The sequence below is a fragment of the Pteropus medius genome, unplaced genomic scaffold, assembly GCF_902729225.1.
Source record: "Pteropus medius unplaced genomic scaffold, Ma_sr-lr_union100, whole genome shotgun sequence".
Lineage (NCBI taxonomy): Eukaryota > Metazoa > Chordata > Mammalia > Chiroptera > Pteropodidae > Pteropus > Pteropus medius.
The window spans coordinates 22683051-22701763 of NW_024344378.1; the positions used below are offsets into that span (position 1 = coordinate 22683051).

The following is an 18713-nucleotide window of genomic DNA, read 5'->3' on the forward strand; positions in this document are numbered from 1 at the left end:
GCTTCCGCGTGGGGGCCGACTGGAGGGAGCGGCCTCAGCACAGGCGCCGGGCGGGAAGGGACTGAGGGACGGCGATGACTTTGAGAGATTGTTCTGGGGCAGGTTGTGAGCATCGCGTGCTTCAGCTTCCTAACAGAGTCGCTTGCATCTTCTTTAAAGCGCCTTTACGTCCTTTACCGTCGCATGTAGCCACCCTGTGCGCCGGCCCAGGTTAGGAGAGTCATTACCATTTCACAGATGAGGAAATAGGCCTAACAAGGGCACAAGACTCGCAAGTCGGATGGCGGGGCGGAGGTGGGACTTAGACTCAGATCCTCCAGCTCAGAATCTGGTGCTCACGCCACGAAAGCACCTTGATTCTGGGAGGTTGACTTGAAAAGAAGCGTATTCAGAGGCATCAGCTCCAGTCGCGTGGCATGTTGGGAGTGGCCGGGCGGCCTGATCTCTAACTGGCTGTAATTGGAGAGAGGAGGAGAGTTGCCAGTCTGGGGGGAGTTTGAGATGTTCTGCGTATCCTCTGTTAAGACTTTCCCTCTGTTTCCTGGTAAACTGCTTGATTAATGTGCCTCATGACTTTTTTATGTGGTATTTGTTTTTATCTTTTTCCCAGATCTCAGTTTCCTGCCTTTGACTAATTCAAGGATCTCTTAGTTCTGACCGCTTATCTAAGATTTGAATAAAACAAATTCCAGATTTCCTTGGAATTCTCAGACTTCACTCTTTTAGAAAAAAAAAATCTTAAAAGTTATTGAATGTTCGGAGGCCTTTAGGCCTTATATAATAGAATACAAAATCTTGTGAATACAGATGAGTTCATTTTTAGAAAGTTTGTGTGCTCGCGGAAAAGTAAAGAACACATTTCTTTTGAAAATTGAACATATTAACTTTTAGAATATATGACAAATGAATAAAGTGAATCTGCAAGAAGTATAATACCTTGGTCCCTAGCAATTCCACTTTTATGCAATATTCCACCGTTGTTGAACACATATTACTGTCCACATAGATGCAGAGCAATAGGAATATAAATACAAATTAAACTAGATACGTATTCACCACTTTTAGTGCGGTGGGAGAGAAAACCATGCAAACAGATAGTACACAACACCATGAAAGGCTATAAAAGGTATGTGTAATGTGGCATGGAGAAAGCATCAAGGAGCAAATGCCTGATGCAGCCATTCCACTAAGCTTAACTGCTTACAGCTTTATGAAGTATAGTGTGTTATCGGTGCTTACAATTAATAAATACAGTGTGTCATTAATGTCATTTTTCCTGGTGTTTCATTATGAAAAACTTAAAATATACAGCAAAGTCTAAAGAATTTCACAAGAAACACTCGGATAATACATTAACATTTTAATATAACTTGTTTTATCACATATCTGTCCATTTAAATTGCAGATATTAGTACATTTACCCCTGTATACTTTGGTAGGCATATTATTAACTAGTTTGTTTACAGTTCATTTTACTGTAAAGTTTATATCCAATGAAGCATACAAATTCTAAGTGTACGTTCACTGATTTTGAGAGATGCATACACCTACCCCCTACCAAGATAAAGAACATTGTTACATCAGTGTTATTTGTAACTATTCTTTCACAGTTATATATTATGAATACAGTCATTTTGGAATTTTCAGATTCAGAACACTTGAGAATACAAGATAAGGACTGCTTAGTTCTTATAAATATCTTTGTAACATTTATGTTTTTATGCCTGAAAAAAATGGCCTATTGTCTGGTTTAAATTTAAGTCAGCTCAGCTGAGACAGTAACACCAGCCTTTTTGTAATTTAACCCTCTTGACTAGGAAAGGAGATTGGTAGTAACATAAGCAGCAAAGGGGTAGGTAGTAACATAAGGATGAAAAGATTTGGTGAGGTTGGATTATGCATAACCTTGGATTCTAGACAGAGATATTTGAATAACCTATTGTAGGTAATAGGGGTCATTGTAGATCCTTGAGCAAAGGAGTGATAGTGAAAGCGAATTTGAGGAGGATTAAATTGGTATTTCTCAGTCTTAGATCACAGCCCTAGTCAGGGTTGTTGAAGGCTGACAGTTTTTGGATTTTGTAGAGTAAGATATGCTTTCTAATTCTCCATCCTAAGTCAGGCTTTGTTTTTGCTGAAGAGAGCAGTGTCTATTCAACCACTCAACAGCAGTGGCCTCTCCTACAAATCGTGAATGCAGAAGGAACATCCTGTGATCACAAAGGCAGCTACCCCCAACTTTTTTTGTACCTGGTTTCCTGATGAAAGTGTCAGATGTGAAAGTGTAATGGTGGAAGAGAAATTACCTGGCAGCCTACAGGTTAAAGGCTTCTCAGCCAGGCATTCAAAGGCTGCTACTACTTGACCCCTTCTGGACCTTTAGCTCCAGGCACCCAACTTGATTTGCTACCTACTGATGAGCAGCAGAGGGGTAGGTAGTAACATATGGTTGAAAAGGTTTGGTGAGGTTGGATTATGCATAACCTTGGATTCTAGGCAGAGCACCTTCCCAGCTCCCTTCACAAACTCCGTCTAATCAAAGTTAGATCTAGGATTCAAAGCCCAGTTTGAGTGCTCACTGCCTGCCCCCCAAGTGTTTCCTCATTACTCTAGCCAGACATCATCTCACACTTCAGAATCTTTGTGGTACTTATTTCTCAACCACTCATATACTTATTAGACTTGTTTAGTAGCTATTTCTGTACACATCTTTACATCCTACCCTCCTATTCCTGCCACCAGAACCTCCTGGAGACTAGCATAAGTAGGTGTGCAGTGAAAAACTACGTAAGTGAATGGAAATGAGAGATGTTAAAAATCTGTGGAATTTGAGGCCTAACTAGTTATTTATAGGGCTTGAAGGAGAGGAAGGACTATAAGATGACCCCACGTTTTTGTGCCTGAGGATGAACAAAAGAGAAGTACTTTTTTCCAAAAATGGAAGTTGGGAAGGGAGCTAACTGATTTTTGAACAGTGTGATTTTTTTGGGACATGTCGAAATTAAAGGTGATGGATATAAATTTTCTTCCTCTCAGTTTTTGGATTTTCCTTCATTTCAATCTTTGTTATGTTGTATTGTCCCACATTTGTGATTCCCTGAGAAGACTGCCATTCCTGAATCCAAAAGATTATTAAAGGACAGTAAAATGTAGTTCTGAGAAATATGCATAGCATCCTCAGCAGAAAGGACATTTGAAGAGTTTGACTGGAACTGAGTCTTAATTGGGAGTTTTCTTTCTCCTTCTCCTTCACATCCTCCCCCTTCCCACCTTGGCTGCTATTCCAAATTCTCAAGAGGCTGCAACTCCATCAGACAGAGGTCTGATTGTGCATTCTATGTCAGTCTCGTATAAATACTCCTTTGATGACTCCTCAGTGCCCCACACGAACTGGTTCCCTGCTGAGGAAAGTGTGGGTATTTAGGAGATGCTAGTATGCCCATTTTTAGGGAGCAAATCTTGGACACATTAGAAAAACTTAGACCTACCTGTATAGGGAAAGGAACTTTCACTTACTTTTTTTTAATGCCAGTAAGGCTGCCCTTAGGAAAATTAACTCCTTATTAGCTTCTTTCATCTCAGGAGTCCAAGTACATAACAGTGCTTCCAGATATTCAGGTACTTTTCTTTGTTTGGGAGCATTTATACTGTTAAGAGAATGACTCACTTAAAGTTAGTGAGGGATGGTCCATAAACCCAGGAATTTTACTTCTTTCTTATGTTAACCCAGTCTCTGTTTATATCACTATGGTAACACTGAACTTGTTACACTGCTATTGTTTTAAATGTCTTTCTGCTCCAACAGACTGGGCTCCTTAAAAGTTCCCTGCTTATATTTCTATCTCCAGCCTTATAATAGGTGTTCAATAAATATTGAGTGAATAAATGAAAACAAATACATGACTAATTTTTTTAAAGAATTGTGGAGGAAACACAAGAGGGATTAATTCTGTTTTGGGAATCAGTGTTTCACAAAAGAATTGACCTTTGAGGTGGGTCTTGAAGAGTTGAAGTTCCTCAGATTGACAAGGGCAAAGAAGCATTCCAAACCAAGGGAATGTTTATAGGATTAAGGATATGGAAGAACTTAGCATGTTGTGATTTCATGTGACTGAATGATGAAAGGTGAGGCTAGAGGGCACTTGGAGACTAAATTATGAGGGACATCAAGCCCCAAGGAGTCAAGTCTTAAGCAGCAGTTGGAGCTTGGTGGGCAGGAAAGTAATTGTGCATTTTAGGGCGATAATTCTAGATAGAGCATGAATTGATTGGAAGGCTTTTTTTTTAATCGAATTAAAATTCACCACCTTAATCATTTTAAGTGTACAGTTAATTGGCTTTTAGTATATTCTGAAGTTCTGCAAGCATCACCACTTTCTAAAAATTCCAGAACACTTTCATCACACCAAAATGTGGAGGGCTACTTTGAAATCTGTCGCTGTATAATCTGGTCATAGAGATGAAAAGGAAGAGTCATATTGAAAGACATTTCTGAGGTCGACTCAACAGAACTAGAATAAGATATTAAATTTAGCCATCTTTGCTGAAAACATCCTCAAAATACCATTCTCGTTTTTTGCCACTTTACCATTTTTCTTTCTCTTATTTACTATTGTGTGATAGCTATAAAGCTTATATAAAAAATATCTTTGTTTTTTCCTAATTTTCTATTACTTTTGTACTTCACTTTTTGTGTTTGTGCTGCATTAATTCAAGATGGGATCCTTGTGAAAGGTATAAAAATTGAAGGGCTTCACTAGGAGATTTCACCAATATACTGGCATTCAAGGAATCACAAGCAAATGGATGTTTCTTTGTAATGACAAAGCAGCCAGTTTCATAATGATATATACTGAATGCTGAAGTCTTTTTCATTTATAAGATTTGAGGCAACCTATATGCATGGGAATTGACTGGTAGGAGGCATAAGGGAACTTTCTCAGGTAATGGAAATATTCTACGTCTTGATTGAGGTGTTGGTTCCTCAAGGTACACTTGTTAAAACTTGTCAAATTATCAAATATCTGTGCATTTCACAGTGTAAATTATACCTAAATTTTTTAGAAAATTAAAAAAAAAGCAGCTAAGTGGGTCCTATTAGGCAGCCTTTGTCCTACAGTATGTGAGGTATTTCCAAAGAGGGACCCTATCCCAGCATCCGCAGGAGGCTTTAATGGTGTTGCTGACATAAGTTTCAACGATGTTCTTTGCCGGTAACACTTATCAGTCTCCTATAGCTTCCTGTGTACAATTGCCAGCTCCTTCTGTGGTCGCTACTGATACTAATTGTTAGATGAGTTTTCTTTTTTTCTCCCCTCTTTTAATTCCCTCATCCCCACACACACTTCCACCCCTGACCTACGGATGTTGCCATCTCACCTTAAGAACTGGACCTCTGAAGGCGGGGCGTCTCCTCCCACACACTCACGGGGCCTGGCGCACCCGGGGTATGGTCCGTGGCTCCACCTGGGACACAAACCCAGGACCTTCTGCATGTAAAGCAGACGTGCTAACCACTACACTATGGAGCCACCCCTTAGATGGGTTTTTCAGCAGAGTTTCCTGGTCTCCAGCCAGGAGGTTCCAAAAAAAGTACTGTTTTCCACCCTCCCAAATAGTGCCATTCTCTTAGGGTTTGCAATCCAGAAATGGGTATCTCTCTTCACTTAAGTGTTACCACTAAGGAATGGGGTATGGAACCCAGATAACAGCAACTTGGTTTGTCCCGTTAGTCTGGCTGCTTCCCTCCCCGACCCAATAGCCTGCACATTTTCCCCTTGGCTCTTTCTCAGGAGCAGGGGCAGCAGCTGGGCCTTCCACATCCTGGCACGAGTAGGGCTAAGAGTGCCCGATGTCTAAATTGGTGCCAGTCACAAGCTGTAAATCCTGACGAGAGCACTGCTTTCCTCGGTCTGATTGGACTTCTTACTCTAGTACCAGAGTGGGCCTCTGCCCACCTCAGCTCACAGCTGTTGCTCTGAGACCACAGACTTAAGGGGAGAGCTGGAAGTTGAGTTTTCTCATGCCTTTTTTTTTCACTAGAGCTGAAGTCCAGTGTTGGTGAGAGCTACTTATTAGGGCTGCATTTAAACGCAGGTACGCCGGGAAGCCAGACAGGCTGCTGGAAGTAATGCCCTGATTTGAGCTAGAACTCCTTTATGTTAACCAAACCTTTAGGAAGATTGCTGACCTTTTGCTCTTTGTTTTTTTCCTTGAAAATATATCCTAAGACACTTCTGTTATAACTATGCGAGTTTCAGCTGCTAAAATTGCATTTTAAAAAATAAGTAATATGTTGACATGGTACAGCATTCAAAAGGTGCAAAAGGATACATAGTGAGAAGTCTCCCTTCCGTCCCAAGATGGAATGCAGACTGTGACAGGTTAATCTACTGTATTACTAATGTATTAATTTTTCTCTCTAATGGGAGGTAGGAGGAAAAAGAGCTGATCTAAGTGACTTCGGAAAACACATTTTGTCTGGAAACTATAAGGCTTGAGACAAAATTGTACATAAACACTGCACTCTGCTTATAAATTTGTTTCTCACAGAGGTCGACAATTCTGAAGGCGATTTGTAGCTTTAGTAGGGTTGAAAAAATAAATGGTAGATAATGGGAACCATGTTTCTCACTATCAAAGAAATGAACTCTGGTACTTTAATATGATCTTATATTTAGTTTAATATATATGGATAAATACAGAAATAATGATAGATATGTGTGTATAGGTGGGTTAGAATATATACATATATTTCCTAGCTCTCTCTGCTAAGGAAGGCCTAGAAGAGTGACACCCTAATAGCAACAAACACAGATACTGGTTTCTAATACTGTTCTCCAATAAAATGAATCAGGGCTTCTTGGAGAAAAGGCTGATTGTAGGTATGGAGCAAAGAAATTACAAGATGAGCCTGTAGTACAGTAAGTCCTCAATGTCACTGATAGGTTCTGTGACTTTAAGTGAAACAGCTCATAAAGAAACCAATTTTACATAGGCTAATTGATATAAACAAGAATTAAGTTCCTATGACATTTTATTGACATAAGGAAAGGACACTGAACAAAATGACTTCATTAGAGGACCTGCTATATTCATAATGCCAAAACGTAAGAAAGTGCTTAGAAAAATAAAAGGATAGGGCATGTCAAAGGGGCACAGGAGCCAACCTAAAAAAGCTCCCATTGGCTAAAGATAGAGCAGTTCAAGCAACAAAATAACCTAGTAATGGATGATGAGTCTATACTGATATAAAATAAAGGAAATAAAATAAAATATGAATAAATAAAGGGAAAGAGAGATGAATCTTCCTTACAGAGTACTTCCAAAATAATATGGGACTATAGATACTCCTTCTAGGAAAATGGAGTTAATCTTCCTCTCCCCCTCCACCTTGAGTGTGGGCTGGTCTTAGTGACGCCCAAAGAAAAGAGTGTAAGAAGGGGGAAAATAGTAACTGTCTAGTGCAGAAACGTGGCTGACATGACCTTAACTAAGTGATCAGAGTTAAAATCACCAGTGATAATCATGTTGATATCTTGTATCTCTGATATGAAATGATGAAAAGAACACTTCACCTCTGTGCTATTCTCCAAATCCTAATCCCAGTCTAAACATGAAGAAAACATGAAATAAACCCAAATGAGAGATATCTGTGAAGTACTTCTTTAAAATATTAAAGTCATAAAAAAAACAAGGAAGACTTATAAACTTTCACAGACAAGAGGATACCATAAGGATTCATGATAGCTAATCGCAGTGTGGTAGCCTCGATTGGGTCCTAGAACAGAAAAATGACAGTAATGGAAAAACATAAAATCCAAGTAAAGTCTAGAGTTTAATAGTAATGTACAAATGCTAATCTCTCTTAGTTTTGACAAATGTATCATGTTGTTAACATTCAGGGAAACTGGGTGAAGAGTATACAGGAACCTAATGCAGTATCTTTACAACTTTTCTTTAAATCTAAAATTATTCTGAAATAAAACATTTATTTATTTATTTATTTAAAGTCTTACCTCTCAACCCCCTAGCTATCCAGTGTTTCTCCCTAGAGACAAACAATATTACTAGTTCCTTTTATCCTCCAAAAATATAAATACAAATAGAAACAACCTCCCTTTAAAAACAATATTATGCACATACCTATACTATTTATGTACACTGTTCTGCTTTTAGATCTTGTCTCATTATCAATATATAGCTTCTTCAGTCTCTTTTCATTTTTTTCTTCTAAGTAGCTACAAAGAATTCCATTGCACTTTTACGGGAATATAGGATAAATTTTTTGAGATTACCTGTGTTAAAGCATGTATACACTTGTAATTGTGAAATTACCCTCCATAAAGGAGTTGTACCCCACCTACAATGTGTAGGAGTGCCTTTTTCTGCATACCATCGACAAACTTAAGTGTTACAAAGTTTTTTTTATCTTTGCCAATCTGGTAAATTTTTAAAAAGTGGTTGTGTAGTATAATTTACATTTGTCATGAGGGGGATTGAGCATCTTCTGTGAAATGCCTGTTCATTTTTTTGTTTTTGTTCATTTTTAAATAGGTTATTGGTCTTTTTTTTATTGTTTTGTAGGAGATCTTTTTATATTGGTAAAATAACTTATAAGAATTGCAAATATTTTTTTCCAAGTTTGTCTCATGATTTTTTTTTTTTTTTGCCTTGTGGAAAATCCAATTTTTTAAAATGTAGTTGATTTTTAACCAACCTTTCTTTTATGGCATCTGAATTTTGTTATACTTAAGTTTTTCTCTTACGTTTTTTTCTTTAATCCATTTGGAATTTACTTTGGTGAAAGATTCAGAGCCAATGTTAATTTTTTTTCAGTTTTTTCAAAACTATTGAATAGTTGTTTTTCCCATTAATTGAAATATGATTTTAAAAATTATTTATTCTCATGTATTTGTGTCTCTTTCTGGACTTCATTCTGTTTCCGTTGATTTATTTGTCTGACTATATACTTATATTATTACACTGGTTGTTTTTGTTTTTTACTTGTGGAAAATTTCAAGTATGTTCAAAAGTATACACTATTTTTATTATTATGACTTTATAACAATCTTTTAATCTCTGGAAGGTCTACCTTCCCTCCTTACCCCATTACTCTTTCATATTTGCCTATCTAATAATGTATCATTTTTGCACGTTAACATTAGAATAAACTTATCTAGTTCCACCCAAAATTCTACTTGTTATCTTAAAATTATAGATTATTTTAAAATTATAGATTAATTTGGGAGATTCGTCATCTTGAGTCTTTATTTGTTTTAGTTTTCTTTTGTAATCTTCATTAGTGCTTTAAAGTTTTCACCATTCAGATCTTCATATTTTTTAAGTTTATATCGAGATATTTTCTCTACTATTTTTTATGGGGGAGAGGCCCTTGTAAATAGGATCTTTTTTCCTTTATGTCATTTTATAGGCTGTTGTGTGTATATATATGTGAAGGTTCTTAATTTTATAATGTTATTTTCTACCCAGCCACTCTAACAAATTATTCGTAATATTTTTTTCAGTTTTTCTCTTGGATTTTCTAGATACACAATCATGTAAATGTACAATCTATAAATGACATTTACTTCCTTTTCAGTTTTTATACTCGAAGCTGCCTATTCGAAGTGTTAAAATAATAATTCTCATTTAAGAGGGGCTCTTGGCAAGCATAGTGGGGCCCGATGGTGCAGATCCTAGGGTAGGCAGAAAACATTGCTAATTAGAGCCATTGAACCCTGAGATGGGGTTTTGTTTTGTTTTTCATTTTTCTTTCTTTTGTTTCCTCTAGATGTGAAATCTGGAAGCTATACGGTGTTACAAGTGGTGGAAGCCCTTGGGTAAGAGCCTCTGCTCTAGAATGCCCTTCTTCAGCTGGGCCTGTGCACTCTCAGAAAGTTATTTTGTACATTGCTGCTTTCTTAGAGCTAATTGGTCCTGAATTTCTCTTACTGTAGCCCAACACTTCCCTCTCCCTCCATCAGTGCCTCGGGCTAAGCCTATGTTTCTTCTGAAAAAAATTTCATGCCACCTGACTAAGGCTCCCAAAAAGGTATTGGGAGCACACAGCCTGTGGACCATGTCAGCTCCTGGACCAGCCCACAGATTTGGGGTGAGGTGGGTGGTTGAAGGCCAGGAACTATTATTTAATTAGAGCTGGGGTTACTCCTGTGCTTCTTTAGACCCACCTGCCCCCGAGGGATTCTAGTCAGCTTGGATCTGACTCAGACCTGCCCAGTAGACCCTGTTTGGGGAGTTGCCAGGAAGCTGACTTTGCACTAGCTCCCCACTATAGAAAAAGGCTTGAGGAAACAACTCAAACTAGCTCCCCACTATAGAAAAAGGCTTGAGGAAGATCCTTGTTACAGCCAGATCTTCCAAGCATCAAAGGAAGTATATATTTTTAGTCTAATGCCTGCTTTCCTCATATTTCATATTTGGTAGATCATTTAAATTGGCAGGTCTTAGCAAAGGTTAACAGTCATGGCCAGCATGTCTTCTGAAACAGAGAAAAGTAGAAAATTGTGTTGGGGGGCAGTAGGTCACTATTATGCATTTCTTTCATATAAGTGACCATTTAGCCTTTCTACTCATGCTATTCTGACCTTGGTTCATTTTTTTAAAATAACACCTTTATTGAGATATAATTCACACATCATAAAGTTCACTGTTTTAAAGTTTATGTTCACAGATTTGTACGACCCTTACCACAATCAATTTTAGAACATCTCCATTACCCCTAAAAAGAAACTCCATGCCCATTAGCAGTCACTCCTCATTCCCTCTTCTTCCCAGCCCCTGGCAAGCGCTAATCTACTTTATGTGGATTTGCCTATTCTGGACATTTCATGTAAATGGAATTATACCGTATGTGGCCTTTTGTGTCTGGTTTCTTTCACATAGCATAATGCTTTCAGAGTTCATCTCTTTTGTAGCATGTGTCAGTATTTTATTTCTTGCTGAATAATATTCCATTTTATGGATATACTGTTTAACCATTTATCAGTTGATGGCTATTTGGCTTGTTTCCACATTTTAGCTGTTCTGAATATTGCTGCTGTGAGCATTTATGTGCCTTGGTCCATTTTTAAATACACAGTTTTCAACTTCTGAACAGGAACCTTCTACAAGTTCCTATCCTGGGGATCCTGTCAAGAGTGATCTTATTTTTGCCCCTTTACCCCTAGTTATAGATACCCTTATCCTTGAGATTTCACTCAGATATCCTGGCCAGCTCTTCTTCAGAAATCTACTTCCTATTTTTACTGGCTTAGATTCCTTCCAGTATGTTTAGATGTAATCTCTATAGAGCTGTTTTGAAGATAAATCACCTCCTTGTTGCTTCAGTCTAGTCCCCCCATATCAGTAATCCTAAATAGTTAAAACCTTTATTCTAGCCATTACTTTGTAAACTTGCAGTTATAAAGTTGTTTCTCCCCCTTAGACCTTGGTGGGTACTCTTAGCATTTTTTCGTTAGCAGTAATATATTTATTCTCCTCCTGTTTTGGTAGAAGCTACAGCTGCCAATCATCTCATGAGCCCTGTGGGTAGCTGCTAAGCTTTTTTTCAGAGGAATGTCACAATTGTACTTGTAAAGAGAAAGAGTAAGCCCAATGTCTAGTCATTGTCTGGACACGGCCACTTCTGTCGACTTTGGTATCATATGTGCCTCTAATGATGCCCGATCAGGATGGGGATTGGCCTTTAGGCTTTGGCCTTGCTGTCATCTTTAATGCTAAGCACCTCCAGGGCACCTTCCTGGGCTGGCTTCCATGCCCAGGGGGTCAGTGTAACTAATTGCAAAATATTTACCCCTTTAAAAGTTTGAATCAGGTAATGTCAAGCTCTCTATCCTACTTTCCCCCAGGTCCTCTTTAGAAAATCCAGAACCCCGAACTCGGGCACGAGGAATCCAGCTTTTGTCACAGGTGCTACTTCAGTGTCACTCCTTGCTCCTGGAGAAGGAAGGTACTGGCATCACTAGTAGGAGCATCTCCCTGGATTGCTGAGCCAAGGCCTTCTTTGTCTATTCATGCCAACTTCAGAGGGAGAGAGGGAGGAAGGGGAGAGCATGAGATATCTGTGAACTGGTAATTCAGAGTCTTCATTCTTCACTGGATATGTGGCAGAGATGATAAGAATTGAGACAGAAGACACTTGGGTTTTAAATGTAGCCTTAGACAGTTTTATTCATTATATCCTTCCCCTTTCTGTAAAATGGATAAAGTAGTGTTTCACAAATGGAGTGGAAAAGTAATGAAATATCAAAGTGCTCTAAAGTCCTAAGAAAAAAAGCCAACAACTTATTTATCTTCTATAGCAGGGATAGGCAAACTACAGCCTATTTTTATAAAAGAAGTTTTATTAGCATATAGCCATGCCCATTTATTTACCTATTGTTTATGCCACTTTTATGTTACAGGGACTGGCGGAGTTGAGCAGAGTTAAGTAGTTGTAACAAATGCTATGTCCTACAAGTTTGAAATATTTACTATCTGGCCCTTTGCCAGACGTAGTTTTATAGAAAGGCACCTCACTGCGGACCTATGTGAGAATGGATAATAAAAGATGTTCACCTATTTTCCTGACTCATCAAGGCACCCTCAAATGGGAGGGCATGGGATATATTTCTTGGTGAAGGAGAAAATTTATAGTGAAGTCCAAGCACGAACAGCCCTGAAAATTTCTGGGAAGGAGCAAACCTGGTAGGCCCTCTTCCAGCCCGTCTGAAGTAATGGCTGAATTTCTGGTTTGTGCAGTGGTACACCTGATCCTGTTCTATGAGAACCGGCTGAAGGACCATCATCTTGTGATTCCATCTGTCCTGCAGGGTTTGAGGGCACTTGTGAGTTCTCTTTTTGTTTCATTATATACTGTTTTCGCAGGAGCCCTTTTCTAGTGAATCCTCTCTCTTTTCCCTTTGGGGGTGAGACTTCAAGTGCTAAAGGGTAGATGCCCAAATGTGGGACTCAGCAAGTGTCAGCCAGCTCCACTTTTGTTTTTAGTCTAAAAAGTAAAAGTATCCTTTGGGGACTAGAATTCAGAACTGAATTGGAAGGAGTTGCAGAGAACTAATCAGCTTGAGAAAAGAGACCACATTTCTCACTGTTAGCACTTCTGGCTGAACCAGTATGTTGCGATTCCCACTGAAGCTAATTAGGCCTGTTTTAGAGGTTCATCTTGAAGGCTGTGCTAGGATGCCCTTGGTGTCACCTATCTCCTCTTCTCCCCCAGAGCCTGTGTGTGGCACTGCCCCCAGGGCTGGCTGTCTCTGTGCTTAAAGCCATCTTCCAGGAGGTCCACGTACAGGTGAGTGGTAACAGTCACTATGGTATTCTCCTCTGTCTCCCAGCCCTTGACAGACTAGAATTAGATGGCAAAATAATATTGCCTGCAAAGTTCTGAACTCTTTCAGGTCTTTGACCATGCTTACATGCTAGTCCTTGCTACTGTAAAAGGAAAGAGGGGCATGCCATTATGTCTGACCTGTGTCCTCTTACACCTAAAGAAAGTAAGGCATGCAGCAGACAGATTTTGGTTATTGGCCCCACTGCCATAGTGCTGTGCTAAGAGCCATATCCTTTCTCTGCATTTCCTCTTAGGTTCGTCTTATACAGGTATAAACAGCACTGTCCACTTAGAGATTGTAAAGCAGGAAATAGTTTTGTCAGCTGTTATTCTTTGAGCGCTTTCTTTACTTCTTGTCTCTTCCACCCCCAAGTCCTTGCCACAGGTGGACCGACATGTGGTCTACAGTATCATCACCAACTTCATGCGAACCCGAGAAGAAGGTAAGAGGCAGGGCTCCCTGAGAAATCTGAAAAGCGAGCACATCATTTTCCCCCCTGTCAATACCAGGAGTCATTTTAACCTTGGAGTTATATAGAAGAGCTGATCACGCTGAGAGAGAATAAGAAAGGAAAACTGGAGGTCCACTCACTCCCCAGTAAAGTAAAAGAAGGGTAGAATTTGGGCTGATGTTTTAAATTCTTACCTCTAACAATTATATATTGTTGCACAACTCTTCTTCATTGAATACTACTCTCTTGGACCAGGAAAACAAAAAGGGTCCTCTGTGGGCAGCAGGAAAGGGGAGGCAGTGGTGATAGTAGAGGGAGAACACGGGCCAGAAGAAAACCCTGCTTTCTGTCCCATGGGTCAGTAGTGACCTTGTTCTCTCCTCCCCAGAGCTGAAGGGCCTAGGAGCTGACTTCACCTTTGGCTTCATCCAGGTGATGGATGGAGAAAAAGATCCCCGTAATCTTCTGGTAGCCTTCCGCATCGTCCATGACCTCATCTCCAGGGACTATAGCTTGGGTATGTCCTTGTAGCCTTGAACTAGCTGGTTAAGGCTTGTCAGATGATTGAAGCTTATAAATCAACCTCATTCTTTCTCTGTTGCTTTAGGACCCTTTGTGGAGGAGTTATTCGAAGTGACATCCTGTTATTTCCCTATTGATTTTACCCCTGTAAGTAGCACCTTTCATTTGTTCATTTATTCATTCATTCAAATATTTGTTGAGTGCCCGCTATCTGCCAGGCCCAGTTCTAGGCACTGCAGGTACAGCAACAAACAAAAGAGAATTCTTGCCCTCAGGAACTTATGTTTCAGTAAACTGGGAAGTGGAGAAGCATTTGCCATCAGAGGAAAGATTCAATTTAGCAGGCATTTAGAGGGTTTCTTAAACTCTTCACCAATGTACTTAGTGCTGAGGGCAACAGGATTGTAAAACAAGGTTCATGGCCTTGAAGGTTGAAACATTTATGTAAGAATGTGAGATTATAAACCAAAACGAGTAGTAGTTTTTCAGAGAAGACAGAGTTCAGCTGGAGTAGGCAGGAACTGACTTCACAGGTAAGATAAGATTTCACTTGGTTTCTGAAGAATGTGTAGGGTATGATCCTAGAGTTCGAGGAGGCATCTCAGGCAATAGAAACAAATTGACAAAACAAAGAAGACATATCTGACTGAGCACAGCATATACAAGAAAGAGGTGTTTGCTCTGACCCCCTTAAACCTTCCTCCCACTCTACATCTTGATTTCCCTTCTATGTCCAGATACTCAGAGTCTCCTCATCACTGCGAGCATTAGAGGTTGGGGGAAAAAAAGAGTTATCTGATAGCACATTAAACAACATCTGGGTATTGACTCTCATTGCCTTTAAAGTTACACAGCCATCTTTGCCATAGGAAATGTCTTACCAGCTTATTCCAGTTGACATCGTGTTGCTTGGGACCACCTCTCTCTTGAAATTCTTTTCATCTCTTTTGTAATCAGTATCACTACTTCTAACTCAGAACTTATACTTTTGAAATCTTGAGAGCTCTTAGGCTACCAGGTGTTTCTGGTTTGTTTTATTTGATTTTGTTTCTTTTGAGAAGATAATACATTCACATGATTCAAAAATCCAAAAGGTGCAAAAAGATAAAAAATCTGTCATCCAGTTTCTAGTTTCTTTATCCATTGTCAACCAATTTTATCAATTATGTCTGTCTCACAGAGTTTTTCATTTGTATGTAAGCAAATGCTTTATACCACCCTCCTGTACTTTAACAGTATATCTTAGAAAAGTGTTCTATTATCTGTATATAAATGAGCTCTTTATTCTTTATGGCTGTGTAATATTCTTTTGTATGGAAATGCCTAATCAGTTTCACTAGTCTTCTATGGGGTAAAGTTTGGTTGCTAATCTTTTGCTTTTATAAATAATGCTGTAACTTATACACCTTGTTTTTATCATTTCACATATATATGGGTATAACAGATAAATTACTAAAAATGGAATTGTTGGAATGTATGCATTTATAATTTGGGAGCAGGTAAGAGTATGTCATTCATTTTTTTGAAAGGTAATACAATGAGCATGATTCAACATTTGAAGGATAGAGAATTAAGCCTCTTTACACCTCTTTACAGCCACCATCCAGTTTTTCTTTAGACATGATCACTGCTCCCATCTGCTTATATATTTTCTCAGAGATGTTCTAGGCAAAACAAGGTTATAGATAATGATTGGAGAATTTCTCTTATTTGAGTGGATTTTCTGTGTTCTTCTATACCGCAGTCTATGGGAAGTAGAAATTTCTTGTCAATTAAAATAGAGATACCTCGCTTTAGTGTAACTATTTGTGTGAGAAATATTTTATATGGTCTTATCAATCCATTTTGGCCTTATGCCATCATCATAGTGGATCACATCATTGTGACAGTTCCCTTGACTTAACACTATACCTGTATGCTCACTCTGGAGCAGGGGTTGGCAAACTTTTTTCTGTAAAGGGCCAGATAATGTCTATTTTAGGCTTTATGGGCCATATGGTCTCTTGCAACTCCTCACCTCTGGTGTTCTGACACAAAAATGGCCATAGCCACTGGAATATGGTACAGAGGCTATATTGCAATAAAAATTTATGGATGCGGAAATTTAAATTTCATATAATTTACATATATCATAGATATTATTTTGATTTTTTTCTAACCATTTAAAAATATAAAACTATTCTTACCTTGGCCATACAGTCTCAGCTGGTTGCTTCCTACTCCTCATATGGAGTAGATATTAAATCTTCCTTCACTATCATCCTATGGATTTATCTTTTCTCTTGGATGACATCTCCTATTTCCTGTGTTCATGTATGCCTCGTTTTATGGTTTACTCTCTCATTTTGGTGGTACACATCCTTTGTTAGCTTCCTGAGGGAGTATGTAAAAAGTGAAACTTTTTAGATTTTGTAAAGCTAAAGTGTCTTTCTTCTTTCTTCCCACTTATTGATTGTATGAGTATAAAATTCAAAAATGGAAATTCTTTTTCCCCAAGATTTTGAAGACATTTCTGCATTTATCTCTAGTTTCCAGTTTCATAGAGAAGTCTAAATTCCTTCTGATTCATAAACCTTTATATTCATTTTTTCCTCCTTTCTAGAAACTTTTAAGGTTGAGTTTGCTCCCAGTATATTGAAATTTCACATCATCGTGCCTTACGATGGGTCTGTTTTCATGCATTGTACTGGATTCTTGGTAGGTCTTGTCAATCTGAAAATTCATGTCCTTTAGTCCTGGCAAGTTTTCTTGCATTTCTTCTCTTCTGTTTTCTCTGTTTCTTCTTTTTGGAACTCCTATTAATCTTTTGTTAGACCTCTGAATATCTTACCTTTTCTTTCATATTTCTACCTCTGTTGTTACTTTATGAGAGAATTTCACAATTTTATCTTTTGTATCAAAGTCAAGCCATGAAAACAGAAACCAGTTTGGTATTTAAAACAAATTATTTAATGCAGGAAATTGTTTAGAAAAGTGATAGGAGAGCTAAGAAGCCAAACGGGATAGCGAGGCCACCCAGAGATTATTAACAGCAGGAAGCCATTACCATCCCTGAACTGGAAGACTTAATGTTACTGGACTCCAGGGGCTGAGAGTATCTGACAAAAACTAGGACCACAGTGGGCTTGTCAGTGAGAGCTGGAGCCATGAAAGAGATAACTGTCAATGCAGAAGGTGCCAACTGAATCAGAGGGTTAGGAAGAAATACCATGGCTTTTCCCTTCCTTTTGCCCTTCATTCTTCTATTAGTGTCTCCCATTGGCTGAATACAGGCCAGTATGGGAGCCTGGGAAATGCAGCCTGTATTGGTCAGCCCAAAGAATGGACCTGAGGACAGAAATGCCTAGGATCAGCACATCGTCCTATAACTCCTTCTATTAATTTTTTTTTTTTTAATTTCTGCTGCTGTTGATGATCTCTGAACTTTTTTTTTTAATAGCATTCTGTTCTTATTTAATTTATAGGTAAATTACTTTCTTTTTCGGAAACATTAACGACATTTTTAAACATTTTTTCTCTCCTCATATGTGGTCTTTGTTTCATCCAAGTTTTTTTTCAATTTATTTTGGTCTCAATTTCCAAGTTAGAGGCTTTCCTGAGATATCTGGTAGTCCTTGGGAGTTGCACATATTTCAAAGTGAAGATCATAAAAATCTCAAAGTGCGAGTTTTGAGCACATGCAATGGATTTGTTGAATATGAGCATCACTGTAGAGTGGCTTACATGGACTGTTGGGGGAACCCCTAGAGTGTTCTCTCTCTTAGGCTGTCAGATTCTTCTTAAAAAAGACCTTAGATTTATCTAGAGGGAGAGGTCAGACTACAAGTAAATGGGGCTGGAAGAACTAGAAAATTTCAGCACTCGGTACCATACCATTTAGACTCTATCTTTTGGTACAGCACCCAGGCTCTCAACTACACCTGCATCTCCAAGACTTAAAGACTTCCGTCTTATCTTTTCCAGAGAATTAAACCTCCAGATGCTGCAGTTAGGGAGAAGTTAAGAGGCAATATAGGAGATCAGCTTGCTTCTCTAACCCCACTCCCAATTCCAAAGGTGCCTGGTACTGCCAGTTACAAAACCTCCTGAGCACTATATATGGGTAGTTATTCAGCTTTCCTCAAGCCTACTGAGGATTCTGTTTTTATTGGCTCTGCTAAGTCATTTTCTTCTTCTCCATCTGCTTTTCCACTTCAAAAATTTTGTTGCTAACATCTTTATTGTGTTCTCTTCAACCTTTAGCTTGATGTCTTAAAAAGGAAAAGAAAATCCTTTTACTGTATTTTTCATAGGATTTCTAAAGAGAAAAAGGAAAAGGAAAAGCTCTACATGTTTTCAATCTGCCATCTTGACGCAGAAACCATCAATGCTTTTTATATTGCCAGAAT

General features: G+C 38.6%; 1 protein-coding gene across 4 annotated transcripts in view; it reads left to right on the plus strand.

Moving 5' to 3' along the window:
* Window positions 1-18713, plus strand: part of MMS19 (MMS19 cytosolic iron-sulfur assembly component) — a 29174-nt gene that overhangs the window by 192 nt on the left and 10269 nt on the right. For 2 of the 4 annotated variants that reach the window (XM_039871605.1, XM_039871606.1), the window contains exons 2-8: window positions 9794-9842; window positions 11871-11971; window positions 12763-12848; window positions 13238-13312; window positions 13725-13794; window positions 14192-14320; window positions 14411-14472. In XM_039871605.1, coding sequence (XP_039727539.1) covers window positions 9794-9842; window positions 11871-11971; window positions 12763-12848; window positions 13238-13312; window positions 13725-13794; window positions 14192-14320; window positions 14411-14472 — 572 coding nt within the window. Of the gene's footprint in view, window positions 1-9793; window positions 9843-11870; window positions 11972-11999; window positions 12094-12762; window positions 12849-13237; window positions 13313-13724; window positions 13795-14191; window positions 14321-14410; window positions 14473-18713 lie in introns of those variants that run through there. The other 2 variants (XM_039871608.1, XM_039871607.1) reach the window with 2 other exon arrangements.